The following is a 21135-nucleotide window of genomic DNA, read 5'->3' as shown; positions in this document are numbered from 1 at the left end:
AAAATGCATCTGCTTTCCTTGTACCATGGCTGCACTCTTGTCCTTCCTTTTGCTGAGGTCTCTGACGCAAGTCAATACTACTTCGGGTTTTCCTGTTTGTCAGTTTAAAATCTTATCGTTGTTTTATTGTTGGTCTTAATTTCTTTTGTCTTTGTGATTTTTGTTGCTCTGGTAGCTCTGCATTGTTTCATCTTGCAACATGTCTTTTTTTACTGTTGGAGCCAAAAAGAAAATACTGGCTTTTGTTTTTTTCCACAGAGACCTCAATTGTGCAGTAAGTGATAGGATAGATAATTACAGTAAAAATTGCATATTGTTGTACCTGCTCTACACACACACACAAGTGAACATGGCCAAACACACAGGATGATGGCTTATCGCAATGCCAGCCCCAGCCACAAATCCATGGAGGGGGAAAGGACTCGTTCTCTACCTTTCAAGAGTTACTCTGTGAAAAATATCACCATCCGTTTGAGTTTTAGAAGTTATTTTCTTGGCAGTAAGCAAGCACTCTAGAAATAAAATGCGTTTTCTTAAATAGGAAGATTTACACTTTTGTCAGTTATTTCCATCTGGAGTTTAATTATTGCTTCTTGTTGGTTCATCAACACATTTGGAGTCAAGAATGATACTAAGTTATTTAACTAATGATGGGATCCTTTCATGGAGAAAACATTCAGTAATTTCATTCAGAAATAATTCAGTAAGGAGGCAGTAATTTCTGTAAAAAATTAGAAGAAAATATGTCCCATAAAGTATATTTACAGTCAGCTCAGTAAAATACTAATGTTATTCTGTGGAGCCACCACCTGTATTTCCCATTTTTATGGGGGGGACGGGGGGGAAGAAGAGGGGATGCAGGCTATTGCTTTTATTCTAGAAAAGAGAGTGGCTTTTAAAAAATGCTAACATATATATAAGATATATATATATAAAATACTGCATTTCTGTTTATTCAAGATTTCATCATTAGAACCAGGGTTAGCTCCCCTCCTCGAGGGTTTTATTTGGTCAGCGTTGCGTGTTGCTATCTTAAGCATTAACAGGCTTGATTCTGTACCTCCAGGAGATTGGGTAGCAAGGCATGAAAAAAATTCCTTCCGACTTCAGTCTAAAATCCTGATTCCATGTTGACTCAATTAGCTGAGGTACAGGAGTAAATCTTACATGTTCAAAATGATGTCCAGACGTGTTACATACTTCTGCTAAATTATCTTTTCTCTACCAAAGATCTTTCCCACTCGGCTGATACCCAGGCAAAAAACTTCTTCATGGCTTAGTTAAATTTATAAAACAAACAAACAAAAAAAATAGATGTGCATGCCCATGAGTATGTGCATTTACAGCTGTCTGTTGGTTGGGAGGAGCTGTTTCATTTCATGAAATATTTTATGGCAAACGTGGAGTTTGGCAGAAAGTCATAGATTTTTAGGGTGTTGCGGTGATATTGTGAATGACTGCTGTGATTTGAGAGTGAGGCTCGTGATTGGAGTGGCAGCTCATCTTCTGAGGACAAGGATGGGGGTCTACAGGAGACCATATGTGAGGAGGAAGGGAACTCAGATGGCGAAATATTCCACTGCTCTGCAGCTGCTAACAGGAGCAGTGTCCTGCAAGCCATGCCATGATGAACTTTTGGAGACTGAAATTTCAGTGTAAGGTATTTTTCATGTCACTGATGTTGTCTGATCATGGAGAGGGAAGGAAAGTGAGGGATTGGTTGTTATGTATTCATCATATAAGTAGATGTACAGGACCAGCATCCATCTTCAGCTGTTGTCAGTAAGAGGCCTGATATTCTGCTCCATTAAGATGCTTGGTTTTTCTCTGCTAGAAAAGCTTCATCTCTCAGATCCACATGTAATAAGCTAAAAGGAAGTGATGGTGGTACTTTCTCATGTGCTCCTCATGATAACTTGGGGAAGTGAGATAGCTTTTGTTTTTTTCCTATTAACTTCTGACAGCTAACTTTCTGGTAAAGGTCAGAACTTTACCGGTGGGGTGGGACTGGAAATGAATGGAGTAAAACTATGCATTAGTTTGTAAGTTCTGAATGAAGGTTGTGCTGAAAACTGAGTTAAACACCACGTAACATGCTGCTGATAGCATTTTGAAGCAGGCAACCTGCTAGTATCCTAACATATCCCTGTGCATTTGTTGATGGCATCTAAGAACAGAGGCAACTTCCTGAAAGCTCTGAGCACAGATCTGGAGAAGCTTACAAACTGCAGTTAGGAGCATTCTAAAACTGCTTCTTTTTTCTTTTTTCCTTTCCCATGTTATTTTGACTGTAGTTTTGATGCACGGAGAGTATGGATTAAATTTTGTGCGTTGTATATGATAACAACATAGAAACACTTTACCCCTCTGATACTGTGCAACGGGGAGGGAATTGTGCTGAGTATGATCATTTTGGCTGGAGTTTAATCTTGTGTAACTCTATAATATTTGAAGTGAGATACCTTCACATAGATAGAGAAGATGGTGAGTTGTGTTCTCAGATGTGGTATGTAGAGAACAGTCTGTCAAGCTTGGCGCGGTCATGTTAGACTTTATCTCAGTTCTCTGGATTTGCTGCATTGAAGATGTACATAGACATACATGAAGATGTCCGTAGACTGAGGAGAACATTTCTTTGGCTTTGTGGGTGATGGTGCATGATGCAGATAGTGCTGCCTGGATGGCCCAGAAGTACTCCCCTGAGCTTTCAAGTGTTCGGTGGTTTTATAAACTTCAGATCTGAAGAGTTTTGTGATGATGTTTTGGATTTTAAAAAGCAATAGTAGTGTTTCAGTGCAGGCTTTCCATAAATATAGATTTACAAATTTAACTTCATAGCTATAGCTCAGGTTTTTTTGTTTGTTTGTTTGTTTGTTTTGCCTGGGAAGTTCCTTAACTGAAAAGAAAAATGCCTAAAACTATTAATTCTTTTCAGGTATGGGATTCTGGCATAGGTTGTATGTACGTATGCATGTATGCCTAAGGTCACATCCCCTATCATGTGTTGTTTGATTTTGGTTCCCAGGACAGACATTTTCATCACACATCGTCTCATTTTCCTGTGACACTGTTATGGATCACCCCTTCAGCTTTATGGCACTTATGAACTCTGTAACCCTGCTGGGTTATATATACCTGCAGGTAGATTTAAAAAACAATTGTCAATATATTTCCCTTTTCCCTGTGAAAAAGAAAAAAAACCAACAAAACAGAAGGTTATGAAAGAATTTCTAACTCCATTATGTTGTGTAGGTTGTATATTGTGTTCAAAGCCAAGTCACTTTGATGGTTTGTTTCAATTTTGGTTGTATCCAGAGGAAGAAGTCAAAATCTTAGAACATAGAATAAAGGTGAATAGAGTTTAACTTCCAGCTGTTAAAGAATACAGCTGTCTTGAAATATAGTTTTTAAAGGAGAATTATGCAGTTTGAAGTACTAAGTCTTTATGCCACCATATCAATTTTGGATTTAGCCCTCAGGTCTCTCATATTTCAAATGCAGTATAAGACACTTCGTAGAAAGTACTTGAATTAATATATAAAATGAAAGTGGAAGAAACCAAAGGTCTGTAACAGATTGCTTAAAACTCTCTAGTGTGGTTAAGTAAGCAGAAAACAAAATAAAGGTAGAAGAAAAAGAAAGGCATTATCTGATCCGGCAGCTAGTAGAAACTGCCGGTGTTGTTTGTAGGAATGGTGGGCAAAACATTGTAAAAGCAGGTGTTCTTCTGTTCCTTTTTGTTTACATAAATACTTCTACAAGTATCCCTACAATTTGGCACTAAAGTATCCTTATGATACAGTCTGAGTTCTTTGGAAATTTGTCTCGAGCATTGCAGATAAGATGCATGTTTTGAACAGGGCAGTGGAAGTGCTCAAGGAACAACCACATGATCAGACTTTTATCAGCAGTGTTAGAGGATGAATCACTTTGATTTGACCCAAAACATACAGGTAGCAGGAATCTCCCCTTCACCCAGCAGGGAATGATGGCAGTGGGACTTCTTCTGCCAACTGTTTAAAAATGAAATACTGCAAATTTAGATCTAGGAGGGGTAAGAAGCAGCCAATACCTGCTTTACAGGTTCTCCAAAAGGAAGTAGTTGTCATCTTTTCAGATAGCTGAGAAGAGACGTGTGCAACACTTTACTGCTTTATTTATTTACATGCTTGACTTGTGTAGGAAATTGGAACATTTACATTTGAATGTGGCCAACTGTGTTCTGAGGTATTATATTTTTCCCATTTAATGAAGTGTTTTATTCACCTTTCTTTGACATCTAGGCAAAAATGCCTCTTGAATGTATTTCTAATAGTTGAATATTAATTGTATAGAGCTTTTCTAGTTTCTGAAGTTCTTTTTGTTAATGTTATTCTGAGGATCCTTTTTCTTCTATTGTGATGACATTTTACTAGTTAAGAGGTACAAATACTCACCCACCCGCTGCTGATGGCCTTTCACTCATAACAAATTAAACAGAATTGTGAGAAGATCCCACTGTTGTTCCTGTTCTTCAAACTGAAGCAGAATGTGGTTTAAAGCATTGTAGTACAATGCTATTCTGATTTAAGAAATAAATTCTTCCACTTCGTTAAGGGCAAGGCTATTGTGCTCGCTGAAATTCTGCTTTTCACTGATTTTTCTATTAGTCTGCTGTGCTGCCACATTTTTTTCGTCATATCTCCTATGCTGATATTACTTCGATGAAGTATATTTCTCAGTTTTTCTGTTTTTTCTGGCTACTTAATAAGTGCTGCTTATAGAGTAACCCCAACGGTTGCTAGTAGAATTCATCCAGATGTCTTCTTTGCACCTCTTGTTCAGTTTTCTTAAATATCACACTTCAAAAGTCTCTGTAAGAAGTGTCGGCCTCATTTCACTGGAGGAGAAATTAAGGCAAAAAAGAAAAAAAAGTGGTTTGTCAAAAGCACACTGAGTCAGCAGCAGGTTTGAGAATACAACCAGAACTCTTGACTCCCAGCACAGCACCTTGAGTATGGCAGCTCTCTCTCAAAGAATTTATACCAAATTTATACTCATTATTGTGTGTAGATTTGAAAAAGAGGGGGAAAAAAAAAAAGCCAAGTGGTCTTCTTGCTTGGCAGTAAACGTTTCTGTGAGAGGAGAATGCTTTTTCAAAACAAACTGTACTCGCTGACGCGTAATCTAATGTACTTTTCTTTCTAGGTGATTACAGATTTGGAAGAACAGCTGAACCAACTCAGTGAAGACAACGCGGAACTGAACAATCAGAATTTCTTCCTGTCCAAACAACTTGATGAGGCCTCGGGGGCCAATGATGAGGTTGTCCAGTTGCGAAGTGAAGTTGACCATCTCCGTCGAGAGATCACTGAGCGAGAGATGCAGCTTACCAGTCAGAAACAAGTAAGGCTTTATATAAGTCTGGATCACAATCTCTCTGTGATAGATAGTTGGTTACTGGAAAAGCTAAAAATTATTTTACATCTGGCAGCCTGTAGCGCAGTTTGACCAATGATTGCTTAAGTCTTCCTTCCTCGAGTACTTAAATGAATTCAAAACTTTTGTTACTTCCCTTTGTATTATTATGCGAAGAAATTTAGCACTCTGAAAGTATCATAACTTAGAATTACTTAATTTTGTGACCTTGGCAATTTCAAATCTTCATAATGAGATAGAGCTGACATTAAAGGCAATCACAAGTTGGAAATAAGCTGGTAAATCAGAACCCATTTATGTTTGCTGCCAATTTGCATGTACCGTAAGTTAAATGGTAAGGCTGAAGCTTAAAGTGCGTGCTTGATGTGGGATGTGAGAATTGATAGGAGGATTTATTTTTAGACTATGGAGGCCTTGAAGACAACATGTACGATGCTGGAGGAGCAAGTAATGGACTTGGAGGCCCTGAACGATGAACTCCTGGAGAAAGAGCGTCAGTGGGAAGCATGGAGAAATGTTCTAGGGGATGAGAAGTCTCAGTTTGAATGTCGTGTCAGAGAGTTGCAGAGGATGCTGGATACTGAGAAACAGAGCAGGTCTTTTGTCCCCTCCTCCCTTTCTATGTTAACTTGTATGGAAATGCTCTATAGAAGCTAGTACAAAAATATATTTGGAATAGGATATGGGAGTGGGAACTAAATATAAATTCTTGTGAAGTAGTTCTAAAAATGGTATATTAGTTAATAGTCATTCACCAGTAATATTGTTCTTTTTGGTTTGGTTTTTGTTTTTTTTTTAGTTTTGCAAGTAAGTGATTCAAGAGGGTGTGATATTTATCATTGAAATTTTTTATAACACTCTTGATCTTTTTTTTTTTTCTTTATTATATGAAAAGTTAGTCCTTGCTCCAAAGTGTGACTGTAGAGTCTTGAAATTCTCAGGCTGCTTTTCTAGATTGGGGCAGGGTTATATAATACAAGTGTTGCAACAAACAGTCATGCTTTATAAAGTAACATCTTGAGTTTGAGGCAAACCTCTGAAAGTTATTGATGCCACTGCATGCTAGGAAGAGGTCAAACCTGGAAGGGTGTTAGGTAACGTTGTCTTCCATTTTAATTCAGAGTGAGAGCAGATCAGCGTATTACTGAATCTCGCCAGGTGGTAGAACTAGCTGTCAAAGAACACAAGGCAGAGATTCTAGCCCTCCAGCAAGCACTAAAAGAACAAAAACTCAAAGCTGAGAGCCTTTCTGATAAGGTAAGCAACTTTCAACCCTACCCTTTCATTACAAGCTGAGACAGTTTTCTTTTATAGAGATATTACTTCTAGAATTGTGGTATTGAGCAGCTTTTTCAGGATGCAAGAGCAGGTTAAATACTGGAAATCAACAGGATAGAATTCTAGATTCAAGCCAAAGGCCTAGAATTTAATTTTAGAACAATAGGATAGTTCAGTTGAAGGGACCTACAAAGAACATCTAGTCCAACTGTCTGATTACTTCAGGGCTATCTGCAATCTAAAGCATGTTATTAAGGGCTTTTCCACATGCCTTTTGAACGCTGACAGGCACTGGGAGTCAGCCACCTCACTATTTCCAGTATTTGACCAGCCATTTGGTGAAGAAATTTTTCCTAATGTACAGTCCAAACCACCCTCAGTGCAGCTTTGGGCCATTCACTTGCATTCTATCATCAGATAGTAGGAAGAAAAGACTGGCACCTCTTTCTCCATTCCAGAGAGCAATGAAGTCACCTTTTGGCCACCTTTTCTTCACACTGGACAACCCACTTGTCCTCAGCCTGTCCTCTAGCCCTTGTACTAGCTTTGTTGCTCTCCTCTGGACACATTCAAGTATCTTAATATCCTTTTAATGCTGTGCAGAGCCCAGAACTGCAGCCAGTACTCAAGATGAGGCTGCACCAATGCTAAATGTAGTGGGATAATCCTCTCATTTGACAGACTGGCTGCACTGTGTTTAATGGATGCCAAAATAACATTTGCCCTCTTGGCTGCCAGGGTGTGCTACTGGCTCATGTTGAACCTACTGTCCAGCACTCCCAGATCCTTTCTATGGCATTGCTCTATAGCTGTTTGTCCCACAGTTAGTACTTGTGTTTGTTTTCAGAACAGCTGAATGAAAAAGCAGTCTGTGATTCCAGGTGTGTACAATGAGTTCTGTCAATGATTTGATGTTTACATTTGAACAGTGGCAGGCCAATTTTTTTCCTTCTCAACCCCTTATAGTAAGTAAGGGATAGTTGTATCATTTTTCTTCTGTGTGTGCTTGGTGAGGCTGAATTTTAAGATTGTGGAACACTAATCACTCTTTATGTTGTCCTGATCATCTGTCCCACCTGCTTAGCTCAATGACCTGGAGAAGAAGCATGCTATGTTGGAGATGAACGCACGTAGTTTACAACAGAAGCTTGAGACAGAAAGGGAGCTCAAGCAGAGGCTTCTGGAGGAGGTAACTTTGTACATTCAAGAAGAAAGTTCCACACTGTGGTGGGGAGGACTGGATAAAGCTGTGTCAATAGCAGAATTGCACATCCATTCTTCTCATACCTAACTAGAGAATTTATGAAGATGGAAATTTTGTTTTTACTTAGAATTTTGCAAAATGTGTGGCCACATCAGGGAGTTGTGAACATGAACTGCTGTGCAGGGAAAGGTGGGCTGGAAGCCAAGAGTTAACAATAAAGACTAGTCAGCCAGTGGACACAGTCCCACAGTATTTGAACAAGAAGAGCAAAGCAGGTCTGGTGATAGTAATTGGGTTCAGCCAGTGTCCCAGTGATTGTTAGAGAAGCTTGAATGACAAGGCATGTCCTAGGTCACATCTGCAAGGCAGTGTCTCTGCTCAGACACAGCATTCCTACACCAGGCAGAGGGCCATAGCTTATAAACAAGTCTGGAGCCATTGTGTTGTGGGTGCGTAGGTGGAGACCACAGATGAAGCTTCTCAAAGCTCTCCGTTCTTTAGCTTTTAAAGTAGCTTTAAGATATGCAATGATGCTTTTTTCTTTTTTTTAATAATGAAAAAGAAAGAATAACATACAACAGCTCTTTGTAAAAAAGACAACAAAAACTAGCAAAAAAGCACACTGCTCTTTTTTGCTATTTACAGCAGGCAAAGCTGCAGCAGCAAATGGATCTGCAAAAAAACCACATCTTCCGCCTAACTCAAGGTCTGCAGGAGGCTCTAGATCGAGCAGATCTTCTGAAGACTGAAAGAAGTGATCTGGAATATCAGCTGGAAAACATTCAGGTGAGGGTGAGGAAACAGTGGGCAGGACTCTGTGCTCACTGACTAAGGTGGAATTTTGGAATATTACTCTTTCCTAGTCCGGTATTTTTCAGAGTCATGTGATACAGTACAGTATTTTTAGTTCTTTTCTGCTATTGAGTTGTTTGTTTCTGCCATTAAGAAGAAATTTCTTACATATTTATGTGGTCCAAAGGTTCTCTATTCCCATGAGAAAGTGAAAATGGAGGGCACTATTTCTCAGCAAACCAAACTCATTGATTTCCTGCAAGCAAAGATGGACCAACCAGCGAAAAAGAAAAAGGTGGGTGAAAGAGGTTTGAGAGTCATAGAAGTAAATGATGGCTTTCTATGTAGCTATGTGCTGTGTTTTCAAAATTTTCTGTTTTATCTTTCTTTATGTGTAGCATAGATGTGTCATCTAAGCATTCCAAGTCACTGAGGACAGGCTTTGTTAGGCAGAAAGTGTTTCACATGGCCTTTCCAGTACTTATTCCCAACCCAATAGCTACACATCAGTGAGGCTGTTGTAGGAATACAGAGCTTTAACCATGCTTGTTTTTTTTTCCTTTTAACAGTAAGTACGTATGTGTATATGAACATATTGTGTACTTAAGAGTGGCTGTCTTTTAGCAGAGGATTGATTAGTCAGGTGATGTGCCTTGTGTCACATTGTTGTCACAAGCAGTTCTGTCATTTTGAATTGAGTAATTTAAATTAATTTTAACCACATATTTTGAGATCCTCTGTTTAGATGCTTTCGGAAATTCAGCATGTGAGTACTAGCAGGTAACATATGTTCCCCCTTTAAGTCAATCCATATCTCAACATTTTCTCTCCAGTGCCAACATGAACTAAAAATCCATCCTTACTTATATCAGACTTACCATTAGGCCCTCTGGCCGGACTGCCACTAGCTAGTTTCGCTTTGCCTAGTTTAAGCCATCTCTTACTAGGAGTTAGGAGTTGTCTGTGTGTTTCTGTTGCTAGGGCCTGTTTAGTCGGCGGAAAGAGGACCCTTCTTTACCCACACAGGTTCCCCTGCAATACAATGAGCTGAAAGTGGCACTGGAGAAGGAGAAAGCTCGTTCTGCTGAGCTGGAGGAGGCTCTACAGAAAACACGCATTGAGCTCAGATCTGCTCGTGAGGAAGGTAGGAGTTAACAGAAAAGGTGAATCTGGAGGCGGCGCACATTTTTTGGTCTGAATACATGCCTTTAATTGTGTGTCACTATAGCAGTAACGTGTTGTTTAAATTCTAAACTACTGCAGAGAAGATGCAGGAAGGCTACGCGTTTTTCTGCTGGTTGTAGCCATTGACTGGTTACATAGAACCACTGCTATGAGCTAGTGCTTCATGTTGGTTATGTTAATGAGTGGTATTTATCTCATCTGTAGCTGCTCATCGGAAAATATCAGACCACCCACATCCTTCCACTCCAGCCACGGCCAGGCAGCAGATCATCATGTCTGCCATAGTCCGCTCACCAGAGCATCAGCCTACCCCTATCAGTCTGCTAGCTCCACCCTCCAGTCGCAGGAAGGAGACCTCCACACCAGAGGGTAGGCTCTTGGTGGACTTCTCTATTGCACCTTTTCAACTATTTAGGTGTGATCTCCCTCTCTCTCCCTCTCACTATTGTTGGCAATAGGAGAAGATTTGGTTAGGCATAAAAGGAAGATACCAGTTCAGAGATACAGATATGCACTTATCTAGAAAAGGAGATATTGTTTATCAGCCTTCTGGCTACAATTAGTTGTAGTACCTGTGATGCCCTTCCATAGCTTTGAGAATAGAGGTGACAGGGTCATCAGAAAAAGTAAACAGGTTAAGGGTTCTGCTCTTTTATACTTAGCTAACTAGTGTTCAGCAATGAATGTCAAACGGGGACTTCAAACTAAAACCTCCTAGTCTTCATTTGCCAAGTCATTGCCATCATAGGTAGCTGGGAAGCACAGGGTGCTACAAGGATGGGTAGCATTGGCATAGGAAGGTATCCTCAGTGGCATATAATGATCAGGGAAAAGAATGATGTTTATCAGTGAAAGAATGCGCCTTGAAGGATTGACTTTGTTCATTATCAACCAAAAATACAGAATAGAAACACTGACAGATTCTGTTTTAGGTATGCTTTGAGATATACTGCCACTGGTGGCTAGTGTGAAGGCAAAAAGAAGGAAAAAGGTCTGTAATGTATTGATTACAACAGCATAGGTGCTGGAGAGCTTGTTACCTATAAGCAAAATAGTGATTAGTCCAGCACGTCATTGAGAATCGAAGGTAAGAGCAGACTTGAAATTTGGTTGGATTGTTTGCCATAATCTTGCTGCACCACAATAGCAATGTCAGCTCCACAGTCTGTTTTTAAGTGGCACATTCTGTGCAACTGTAAAAGGTAGTTACTGAGGTAGCTTAAGATTTGCAGGTTGCAAAGGAAAATAGGCAGTGTCCTTGTTCATCAGGGATAGAAATACGCAGTCACCTTGGCTTTAAAATGTCAAAACCTACTGTAATTTTCATCACTGTCACAATATGCATTCTAAGAATAGATTTTTGTCCCTTCCAGAGTACAGCCGGCGCCTGAAAGAGCGAATGCATCATAATATCCCACATCGTTTTAATGTGGGGCTAAATATGAGAGCAACAAAATGTGCAGTGTGTCTGGATACTGTGCACTTCGGACGGCAGGCATCTAAATGTCTTGGTAAGAGGAGAGTGTGTGCCTGTAGTGTAACGTGACGAGAATGAAGAAGCATCAGCTGTCTAGAATTGCTTTTCAGTGAAGGTTGAATGAATGATCAAGCATGAAGACTGAAATTTCTTGGGCAAACATTCTACTTTAGAAAACACTTGAGGTAGATTTGTGCATTAGGAGTTTGAGGCAACTGTAATGCTTTTTTTCATCATTTTACATAAGTTTTTCTCTGTCTTTTTGTCAGAATGCCAAGTGATGTGTCACCCAAAATGCTCAACTTGCTTGCCAGCTACTTGTGGACTGCCAGCAGAATATGCCACGCATTTCTCTGAAGCGTTCTGCCGGGATAAAATGAATTCTCCTGGTCTGCAGCTGAAGGAGCCAAGCAGCAGTCTACGTCTTGAAGGGTGGATGAAAGTGCCAAGGTATAAATGTGATGCTTGATGCCATACCAGGTGCTGAAACATTTGGGACAGTTCCATATTATCCTGGCTCTTACAATGTGATAATGGATTTGTTCATTACAACTTCTTGCTACTCATGAAATCTCATTTAAAATTTGCATGTTTTGTTCCTAATACAAGTAGAAAATCCAACATAGGTTTGTGCTTATTTTCTTCAGGAATAACAAACGTGGGCAGCAGGGCTGGGACAGGAAGTATATTGTCCTGGAAGGAACAAAAGTGCTCATTTATGATGCAGAAGCAAGAGAAGGTAACTTAGCATTTCAAGGAAGAACAAGGCCTGAAGATTGCTTGCTGTAGCCTTACCTAATTTAGCTATTTGTTCTGCAATAAGGCAGTGTTGTTGGGTTTTTTTAATGGTTTTATTTGCTAATATGTTATCACAACCCAGCTGTGAAATATCCAGCCTGTATCCACTTCATTTTGCTGTCAGTTACTTTCCTCGCTGTTTGTTTGTTTGTCCCTTCTTAATCTATCTCCTCTTTCTCTGCAGCTGGACAGAGGCCTCTGGAAGAATTTGAGCTCTGCCTTCCTGATGGGGATGTAACTGTTCATGGAGCTGTAGGAGCTACTGAACTTACCAATACAGCAAAGACAGGTGAGAATCAGTGAGGTCAAATGGATTTCATCTGATTTGACATCAGTTGCTATTCTGTTTGGCTAAACAGATTTTTCTCCCCTTAACTTTCATTCTGTAACTGTGCAATTCTGAGGTTACCTCTCTGAATTTAGTGAATAGGTTTGATTAGACTTGGTTACCCATAGGGAGTTACTTCTGTCATGGTAATTGAACTGTGAATAACATAATCATGAAGCCAAATGGAAGTAAATATTAGCATTTTGTAGCATACTTAAAAGCAAACTTGGTTTACTTTACATCTCTTTGATCAATACTTGTTATGAAGTGTGACGTTCTGTAATGTGTGTCACTGTTGTGCTCTAACCAGAAAATAGTTAACTTAGAAACACTGTGGGTGTATACAGTCTCTTATTATTAAAAACTGTTAATGTTTTAATTTGTATGTATTGAATAGAACGGATGAAAAGATTATGTATGTCTTGATTTCAACATTAAAGGCTTCAGATTGTTAAAAACAAAGGTTTCCACAACCAATTTTTACAGATACTTCTTGAGCAGTACAGGAAGAAACTAGCTGAGTGGCTGTTCTTGTACTTTTCTTTTTTCCCATAATGTTATTCCTTTTGAATAAAAGACAAGAAATGATTCTTACTTGTTAGAAGCAGCATTGTATGCATGGATTATATACGTCTAGCTAATATTTAGCCTTAGGAGACTAGCCTGTGCAGGACCTGTAGGAGAAACCTCTGTATAAATTGCTGTGGTAATACCTCTTGCTAAATACAACTTCTCTCCAATAACACTGAAAGGTGTTGATTTAAGTCCATTGACAATATGCCAAAATCTAATCTAAGTCTTATTCTATCTATACAACATCTCAGATGTGCCATATATCCTAAAATTGGAGTCTCATCCACACACCACTTGCTGGCCTGGTAGAACACTCTACCTGTTAGCACCCAGCTTCCCTGACAAACAGCGCTGGGTCACAGCACTGGAATCAATAGTGGCAGGTGGGAGAGTTTCCAGAGAAAAAGCTGAGGCTGATGCTGTGAGTATAAAAGTTTCATTTAATAATAAATATTCTGGGAGGGAGCAGAGTTTTGAAAAATGATTTTTTGGTATTTGACATACTGAGGTTTAACTGAAGGTAAGTTCTTATTTCTGCCTTAAGACACGCACTGTACCAGGAACTAGTTCATTGTGAGACTGGTACTTTATAGTACAATACCCTTCTTTAAGCTTGGGAGGGGCAGTAAGAGGGCTCAAAAATTGCATCTCTGCAATTCCAGCATACAGCAAAGGAAGAAAGAGCTGTTTAAAACATGGCTTAAATCTTATCTTACAATGTACCATATGGAATGAGCAAGCCTTGAAAGAAAGAAAGAAAAAACAAAGAGCTCTTTCCTAAAGACTTGGGGTTTCTTTTGGTTTTGTAGCAGATGTGTTTGTTTTTCACTTTTAGCTTTACTCCTGATAAGGATAAAAGCTTAAATTGAGCTGTTAAGACTTCGGGTAGCCTTTTGTCATTGCTGTGCAGATAAATCTATTTTCTGATGAAGGGAGACTTGATTCTATGGCATTTCATATTAAAATGTTGGCTCTGGAAGTAATGAATATCGGATTAGGAGAAAACCATCTCTCACACTAACATTTCTTTCATCTCTGGGAAAATATATGCTCTCACTGACATTTGGACATATTTATCCTTCTGGAAAAAATAAAAAATCAGTGCTCTATTGCAGGAGATGGAGGGAACCGGAAACCATAGGGATAACAATAAATGGTACATGAGTTTAGGTTAATTCTGATCAGTTTCTGACTGCGTTTCAGGCAGCTGAAAGTTTGCTAATTCTTTTGTAGGAGAGATCCCTGCGTCATTTAACTTTATCAGAAAAGAAAATCTATACTAAACTTTTATCCCATCTGAAATCATGATTTTGCATTGCCAAAAATATGATTGGAGAAGCAGAGGAAGGTTAACTTAGCAATAACAAGAAAGTTCTTTCTGTTATTTACAGAAGTTGCTCGGGAACTCCCTGCTGAAGCTAGAGGGTGAGGACCGTTTGGATATAAATTGCACAATGCCCTTCAGTGACCAGGTAATGACAATGGTCAGTTGAACCTTACTGAATACCGGACAGTTCACTCATGAAAACTGTGCCTTCACAGCAATGTGTGTAATTATGTTCTTGGTTATTGGTTTGCTTTTTTTTTGTCCTTTTCACTGCATCTTCTGGTAAACACTCATCCAGACTTGTTCTCGGAGCGTTCCTTGTTCTCCTCATACAGTGCAGTCTTTTTTTTTCTGCTGTCACTATAGGTTGTACTGGTGGGTGCAGAGGAAGGTCTCTATGCCCTGAATGTATTAAAGAATTCCTTAACGCACATCCCAGGAGTGGGTGCTGTGTTCCAAATTCACCTCATCAAGGATCTGGAGAAGCTACTCATGATAGCAGGTAGGGGGCTGTATGTTGTCATTTGTGCTGCAGTAACCTTCTGCTAATAGCTTTGGAAACTTGCTGCCATGCAGGTACCAAAGGCTTTCCTTTAGATTAATTACAGGATTGTGTTCATTTGTTTAAAACTGGTGTATCGGCAGCTAAAACAATACTGTCTGATGTTCTCTCATAAATGGGTATGCAGTTGAAGGCTTAGTTAAACTTTTATGTAAGAGGAATCAGGCATAGTCTGTAATACCATTTATTGGAGCACTTGGAAACTCATTGCCAGTTATGTTGGCACAGAAGAGTTCCTCCTAGGGACATTCTAAAGGGTAAAAGAAAACTTTCTGGTTAATTTTGGATTGTTTACTAATGAGGCTGCTTTTAGTGATGACCTACTTGACGTTAGCAACACTATTAACCCACTGAGAGTGTTGTTTTCCCAGTGGATTTATTACCTGTTTTGTGGTGTTTTTTTGGTGGTGTTTTGTGAAGTTTTATTTTTCACTTTTAATAGGAATAATATGAAATGAATTCTACATGGTACACTGTGACTGTTTCCACAGTAACAGCCTGTAATGATAAGCTGCTGCTTAGGTAACAGAAAAGACTTGCAGGGAACAAGGAGTTTTCCCTTGACAAAATGGGACCATTTTTGTCTGCAGGAGAAGAAAGGGCTTTGTGTCTCGTTGATGTAAAAAAGGTGAAGCAATCTCTAGCGCAGTCTCACCTTCCGGCCCAGCCTGATATCTCACCAAACGTTTTTGAGGCTGTCAAAGGATGTCATCTTTTTGCTGCTGGCAAGGTAGGACTCAGCTCCCTCCTGCTCCCAGAGCACACTTTTGCCTCTACTGAATTTAATATTAATCAAATCAGCATCTTTATTTCACTGGCAACAAATCCAAGGTCTGTATTCTTGTTTAAAATCTTCTTTTCTCCAAATAAGAGCAGCATAGGTGAAAAAGAAAGACTGAGGTGGAGATAAGATGGAGAATCTACTACAAGTATGAATAAATTCAGTCAGGATGACATGACAGCATAACCTAAACTGATGTATAATAAGTACATTAACGCTCAGCATAGCTGTCTGCTCAGAGTTTGCTTCAGCTTTAAGATTTATAGGTAGTGAATTCCATCCACTGTTCTTGAATGTCATGGAATGGTTTCCAAGCTAGTGAATTTACTTATTGTGTCACCTGATAACTCTTGACCTTTATGCTAATTCCCAGTGTCAATGTGGAACATGTAGCCACAGTAAAAATTCTCATTAACAGTTAATTTTGCACAGTACTCTGATAGCAAACACTGAACATCATTCAGTTCAAAGTGATTTTTAAGGTAGCAGTTTGAGGGGTTAAAATTGAACCTAACTCATGTCGGTTTCTTACTGATTTTAATGAAAAGCTTCTGATTTGTTCTAAGTATGAAAGACATAGAAACGGTTCAAATTTATATTCCTTTGAGAATCTGAAGAATCCTTTCACTGCTTCGCGCTATAACTACCCTACAAAAATGGACTTGCTTATATCTGCAGCTGTGTTAAAAGGTCTTTGGATCTGTTCTACACATTCAGCATTAGAATTTTCTTTATTATCACCCTTACTTATGGCTGTAATCCTCCTTACAGGTTGAGAATGGCCTTTGCATCTGTGCAGCCATGCCCAACAAAGTGGTTGTTCTGCGATACAATGAGAGCTTGAGCAAGTTCTGTATCAGAAAGGTAAGCTTAGTAATTTCTTTCAGTAGCCAAAGTAATTCCTACACTGCACTAAGGCTCTGCATCACTCTGGAGCAAACTTTTTTTTGTGTGCATAAGAACATTTGTTTGCCAGCAGAAGTGATAGAAGATTGCTATGTGCTAAGAGTAAAGTGAGAGCACAGAGTAATTTCTCATTATGAGTGTTGGCATATTTTGAGAGACAGAGAACAGAACTGAGATTTCTGAGATACTGGACCCAGCTGTGCTCACTTCACTGTTTGGTCTCCACAAGCATTCAACAAGCATCAATGAATGTCAGTGGATGCCATTTTGTCCACATGGAAGAATTCAGTCCTACACTTTTGCTTCAGATGCTATTTTGTCAGACTTCCCCTCTGCTGCCATCTATCAAACGGCAACAAAATGTAACAGAATATTGGTGAGAAGCTTCAGCCTCTACTGTTATACCACCAGTATCCACCTCTGATATTGTGGGGCAACTTAATAAAGTAGGAGGCTGTAAGGTAAGAAAGTAGGAGATAATACAAGAATGGTTGTATAATAGATAGCCAAAGGTTATCTATAGCAGAAACTCAAAAATTCTGAGGCCTTCAGTCTAGATGGAATATGTTGAAGCTGGTCACCCAAACTCCACAAAGGAGTGATCTCCAAAAAGAGGTGCTGTCATTGCAGTGGTCAGTCCTTAAATGAAGTCTAGGAGAGGTGGAGTCAAGCTCCACCCCTTCCGGGAGCACAGCTGAATCACTTTCACCTGTGCTCCCACAGCTGATCCGACACGTGACTCAGTTGGTTAATCAGAGGTCCAGGCTGTGATTACCAATTTCCTATACAGAGGCCTATTTCAGAGCAGCCCTTGTGTAACCTTCAATAATAAGCAATATCTGTATACAATTACAGGGAACTAATACTGGTCTATACATTCCTTCTCTTTTCCAGGAGATTGAAACCTCAGAGCCTTGCAGCTGTATCCATTTGACCTCTTACAGCATCATTATTGGAACCAACAAGTTCTATGAAATTGAGATGAAGCAGTACACACTGGAGGGTAGGAGGCATTTTCTAAGGAGCGCACCAGATGGCTCCACAGATTCCACGGAGTACTGCTTCAGGGGAAAAAAAGTTGGTGTGCTGATCAACCTGTTTTGCTCCATTCTCTTTGCAGAGTTCCTGGATAAAAATGACCACACTTTGGCCTCTGCTGTGTTTGCTGCGTCCACCAACAGTTTCCCAGTCAGCATCATCCAAGTGAACCCAACAGGGCAGAGGGAGGAGTATCTGCTGTGTTTTCATGGTAAGTGTATTGTATGGTTGTACTGTTGCTGCACTACATCAGTTCTTAGTATGGGAACTAACAAAAGGTGCTGCTGAGAGAGAAAGCTGGACAGAATTGACTTCCTAGGGCCTGGTAACAAAAGACTTCTTAGAAATAGTGAATCTAAAAGACCTGAAAGACTTGCGGCTGCTGGTTTAAACAGTGAAGAGACACAGAAAATTGGTGCTAAAGTATCTACTCCTGATGCAGTTTTCTGCACTGCTTCTGATCAGTCTGCTTCTAGTGTGAAAGTTCTCTGTACCTGTGGCTTGGTACCACAGGTAGCCTTCTGTGCCCAAACAGGAGAAACTGTAGTTAATGTTAAGTAAAAGAGGTGTTTCATTATCCAGATAAAACGTTAAGGAGTTTTCAAACTTTGCAATTCTTGATAGAAAAGACTTTTAAAATGTCTTGTATGTTACTTTTTCTTGTAGCTGCTTTTATTGCCCCTTTAGGACGATGTCATGGAGATGCACAGGAAGTCTTTAAAAACCTACCAGCAGTAGTTCTGAGTGTCTTACAGCAGAAGTAGCATAGTGTTCCCAGCTGTACAAACAGATGGAATAATAACTTTACTTTAATTGGTACAAAGAGACCTAGAATTCAAGTACTTTTGGTATCCAAGTACTCTTTAAGTCTAGACAATGTCAAGGCAACCTGCGGGACTTGCAAGACGGTGTACATCTTCTCACTGTGCAGAATCCCTGTCAGAATCCTTTGTGCCTTCAAAACTGCTCGTGACTTGACGTTACTTTTCTTGGCAGAGTTTGGTGTCTTTGTGGATTCCTATGGAAGACGCAGTAGGACTGATGACCTGAAATGGAACCGCTTACCTTTAGCTTTTGGTAGGTGCAGGGGGACGTTCACTGGGGTTATGGACATTGCTGAAGTGAGGAAATGTACTTGTTGCTCTCAGCAGTTCCATTTTCTCTTCCCTCTGCCCACTCTCCCAGAAGCTGTGGCAATTTTCATATGATTTAATATCATTATAAATCCAAATGGCAGACCTTCTGAGGTGTAAACAGTTGAAACAGACTAAACTAAAGTGATGCATTCCCTTAATGTTCTTAGTTTGACAGTGACTAAACTGACTAGTGGAATTTTTGATGATGCTTGGAAATAGCTGAAATAGTCAAGGCTGTATCATTTCAGTGTGGATTCTTCAGGCCTTCTGCTTTACCCGCTGGATTTTGTTCAGTTAATCACCCATTTTTATGCCTTATTCATGTTACTTCAGTTAGTAAAATTTCTTTGGATACAGGTAGTTTTATGGCAGCAATTCTCAAAGCTCCTGTCTCTCTACTTAGTAATTTTGTTTGTAATAGGACATCACAGAAAATGAACTCTTCCTAGCTTTTCCCAGCGGGCTGCAGCATTCTGTTGTGCTCACAGAACCTTTTAATAAGTTTCTAACAGAGAACTGTACATTGTATTTCTCCTGCCTCTATGATGTTCCTTCAGCCTACAGGGAGCCTTATCTGTTTGTGACCCACTTCAATTCCCTTGAAGTGATAGAGATTCAGGCACGAGCTTCTCTAGGGTGAGTTGTTCTCTTTTCATTCTTCTCTTTTCATTGAACAGCATGTGCTGGCTGGGAAAAGGTGCAGTGTTGTCATTGTAAATAGTTTTCCCTGCAATTTTACCCAGAACTCCTGCACGAGCCCACTTGGAGATCCCTAATCCACGGTATCTAGGGCCTGCAATTTCATCTGGAGCTATCTACTTGGCCTCCTCCTACCAAGATAAATTAAGGGTGATTTGCTGTAAGGGCAATCTGGTGAAGGAGACCAACAATGAACACCACAGAGGATCTTCTGCCACACGCAGGTACGGTTAAGTTGATGTGCTACAGTCCTTGTGTAAGCAAACTCACTCCAGATATCCTTTCCCCCTTAAATGTTTGTTGTCCTCACTTCATTCTTGGAGACAGAGGCTAGTATTAGTCAGTTGTAATGTTGGAGTGGAACGAGAAATGCTCCTCATGTTTTGAAATCCAGGGCACCGAGAAACATTAGCTCTGTAGGAATCTATGGCAAATCTCTTCCACAAACACAAGTAAAGGACGGTTTGAGCTCTTCAGCTGTTTTATTTTGACTTCAAAACGGTGAGTTTAGGTTGTGATGGGGTGACAGTAAATATCGAGTGTAAGAATCCCCAAATCAAGAGTCACTTTCTATTGAAGGAGCCTGCAGGGAGACAGGGTTCAGAAGGGCAGGGGTACTTCAGACAGGTGCATAAGTAACATGGTTGACAGTGCTGCTGAAAACAGAAAAATTGGGATGTGTAGCTTGTCTTAACCTGGCCTGGGCCTCATGGATCCATCTTTGCGCTTTTTAGCGTGGCCTAGGGAGGTCTGATTTTTCACGTGAACACTACTGGATATTTCGGGAAAGTTACATTTTTGCTAAAAGGAGATGTAACATGAGGTTTTTGTCGCTCAGCTGTTCGCGTCCATTATTTTTGAATGACAGCAGCCCTAACAAGAGAGGTCCGCCCACATACAACGAGCACATAACCAAGCGGGTAGCGTCGAGCCCAGGACCACCAGAAGGTCCCAGCCACCCTCGAGAACCAAGCACACCCCATCGGTACCGTGAGGGCAGGACAGAGCTGCGGAGGGACAAGTCACCTGGGCGACCATTGGAGAGGGAGAAATCTCCAGGCCGGCTTTTGAGCACCCGCAGAGAAAGGTCCCCTGGAAGACTGTTTGACGAAAGCAGCCGAGGACGAATGCCTGTGAGTGGTGCCAGAACTCCTCTTGCTCAAGTCAACAAGGTAAGTGGGGAGCTTGGAGATCTTCTCTAATCTCATGAAAAGATGTGGACTTCAGAAGGGCTGGTGGTACTGTAAAGTGTAAGAGCAAGTCTTATCTCACCTCACTCCTATCGAAGCACAGAGCAGATGAAGTTGTGACTTCCTGACCCTGTGAACACCCTTTCGTTGCTCTAGTTCTGTAACTGCCAAAGCAGCTTGACTTGAGAACAGGCCATAGTTCTTGAGGCATGAAAGTGAAGGTTTTACTAATCAAGTCACTGAGGGCTTGAGAAAGGTGTCTGGAGAAACGAATGTGGGAACCCGCTATGGTCAGTGTGATACTTGTGTTTACCTTTATCAGTGGTTTAAGCATTATGCCACCAGGAAGCAAGCAGACATGCACCACTCAGTCAGCTGTAGCAGCAGTGGTTAGGTGATGTACTGCTTCTGGCACCCGTGCTTCGGTAGGAACAATATGTGCA

General features: G+C 40.3%; 1 protein-coding gene across 2 annotated transcripts in view; it reads left to right on the top strand.

The window, feature by feature from the left end:
• The window catches only part of CIT (citron rho-interacting serine/threonine kinase), a 70431-nt gene that overhangs the window by 46343 nt on the left and 2953 nt on the right, over positions 1-21135 (top strand). Inside the window, exons 25-47 of one of the 2 annotated variants that reach the window (XM_072351012.1) lie at positions 5188-5385; positions 5821-6014; positions 6540-6675; positions 7781-7885; positions 8546-8686; positions 8880-8987; positions 9674-9836; positions 10082-10246; positions 11251-11388; positions 11624-11804; positions 12002-12093; positions 12337-12441; positions 13305-13474; positions 14445-14525; positions 14747-14882; positions 15533-15672; positions 16495-16587; positions 17524-17632; positions 17750-17878; positions 18664-18744; positions 19361-19439; positions 19547-19726; positions 20371-20674. In XM_072351012.1, the coding sequence (XP_072207113.1) occupies positions 5188-5385; positions 5821-6014; positions 6540-6675; positions 7781-7885; positions 8546-8686; positions 8880-8987; positions 9674-9836; positions 10082-10246; positions 11251-11388; positions 11624-11804; positions 12002-12093; positions 12337-12441; positions 13305-13474; positions 14445-14525; positions 14747-14882; positions 15533-15672; positions 16495-16587; positions 17524-17632; positions 17750-17878; positions 18664-18744; positions 19361-19439; positions 19547-19726; positions 20371-20674 (3228 nt within the window). The remainder of the gene's footprint in view (positions 1-5187; positions 5386-5820; positions 6015-6539; positions 6676-7780; positions 7886-8545; positions 8687-8879; positions 8988-9673; positions 9837-10081; positions 10247-11250; positions 11389-11623; positions 11805-12001; positions 12094-12336; positions 12442-13304; positions 13475-14444; positions 14526-14746; positions 14883-15532; positions 15673-16494; positions 16588-17523; positions 17633-17749; positions 17879-18663; positions 18745-19360; positions 19440-19546; positions 19727-20370; positions 20675-21135) is intronic. The other variant, XM_072351011.1, reaches the window with a different exon arrangement.

The sequence above is a fragment of the Excalfactoria chinensis genome, chromosome 16 (genome assembly GCF_039878825.1).
Source record: "Excalfactoria chinensis isolate bCotChi1 chromosome 16, bCotChi1.hap2, whole genome shotgun sequence".
Classification (NCBI taxonomy): Eukaryota; Metazoa; Chordata; class Aves; order Galliformes; family Phasianidae; genus Excalfactoria; species Excalfactoria chinensis.
The sequence above is the reverse complement of the archived record's forward strand: the minus strand, read 5'-3'. Positions and strand labels throughout refer to the sequence as shown.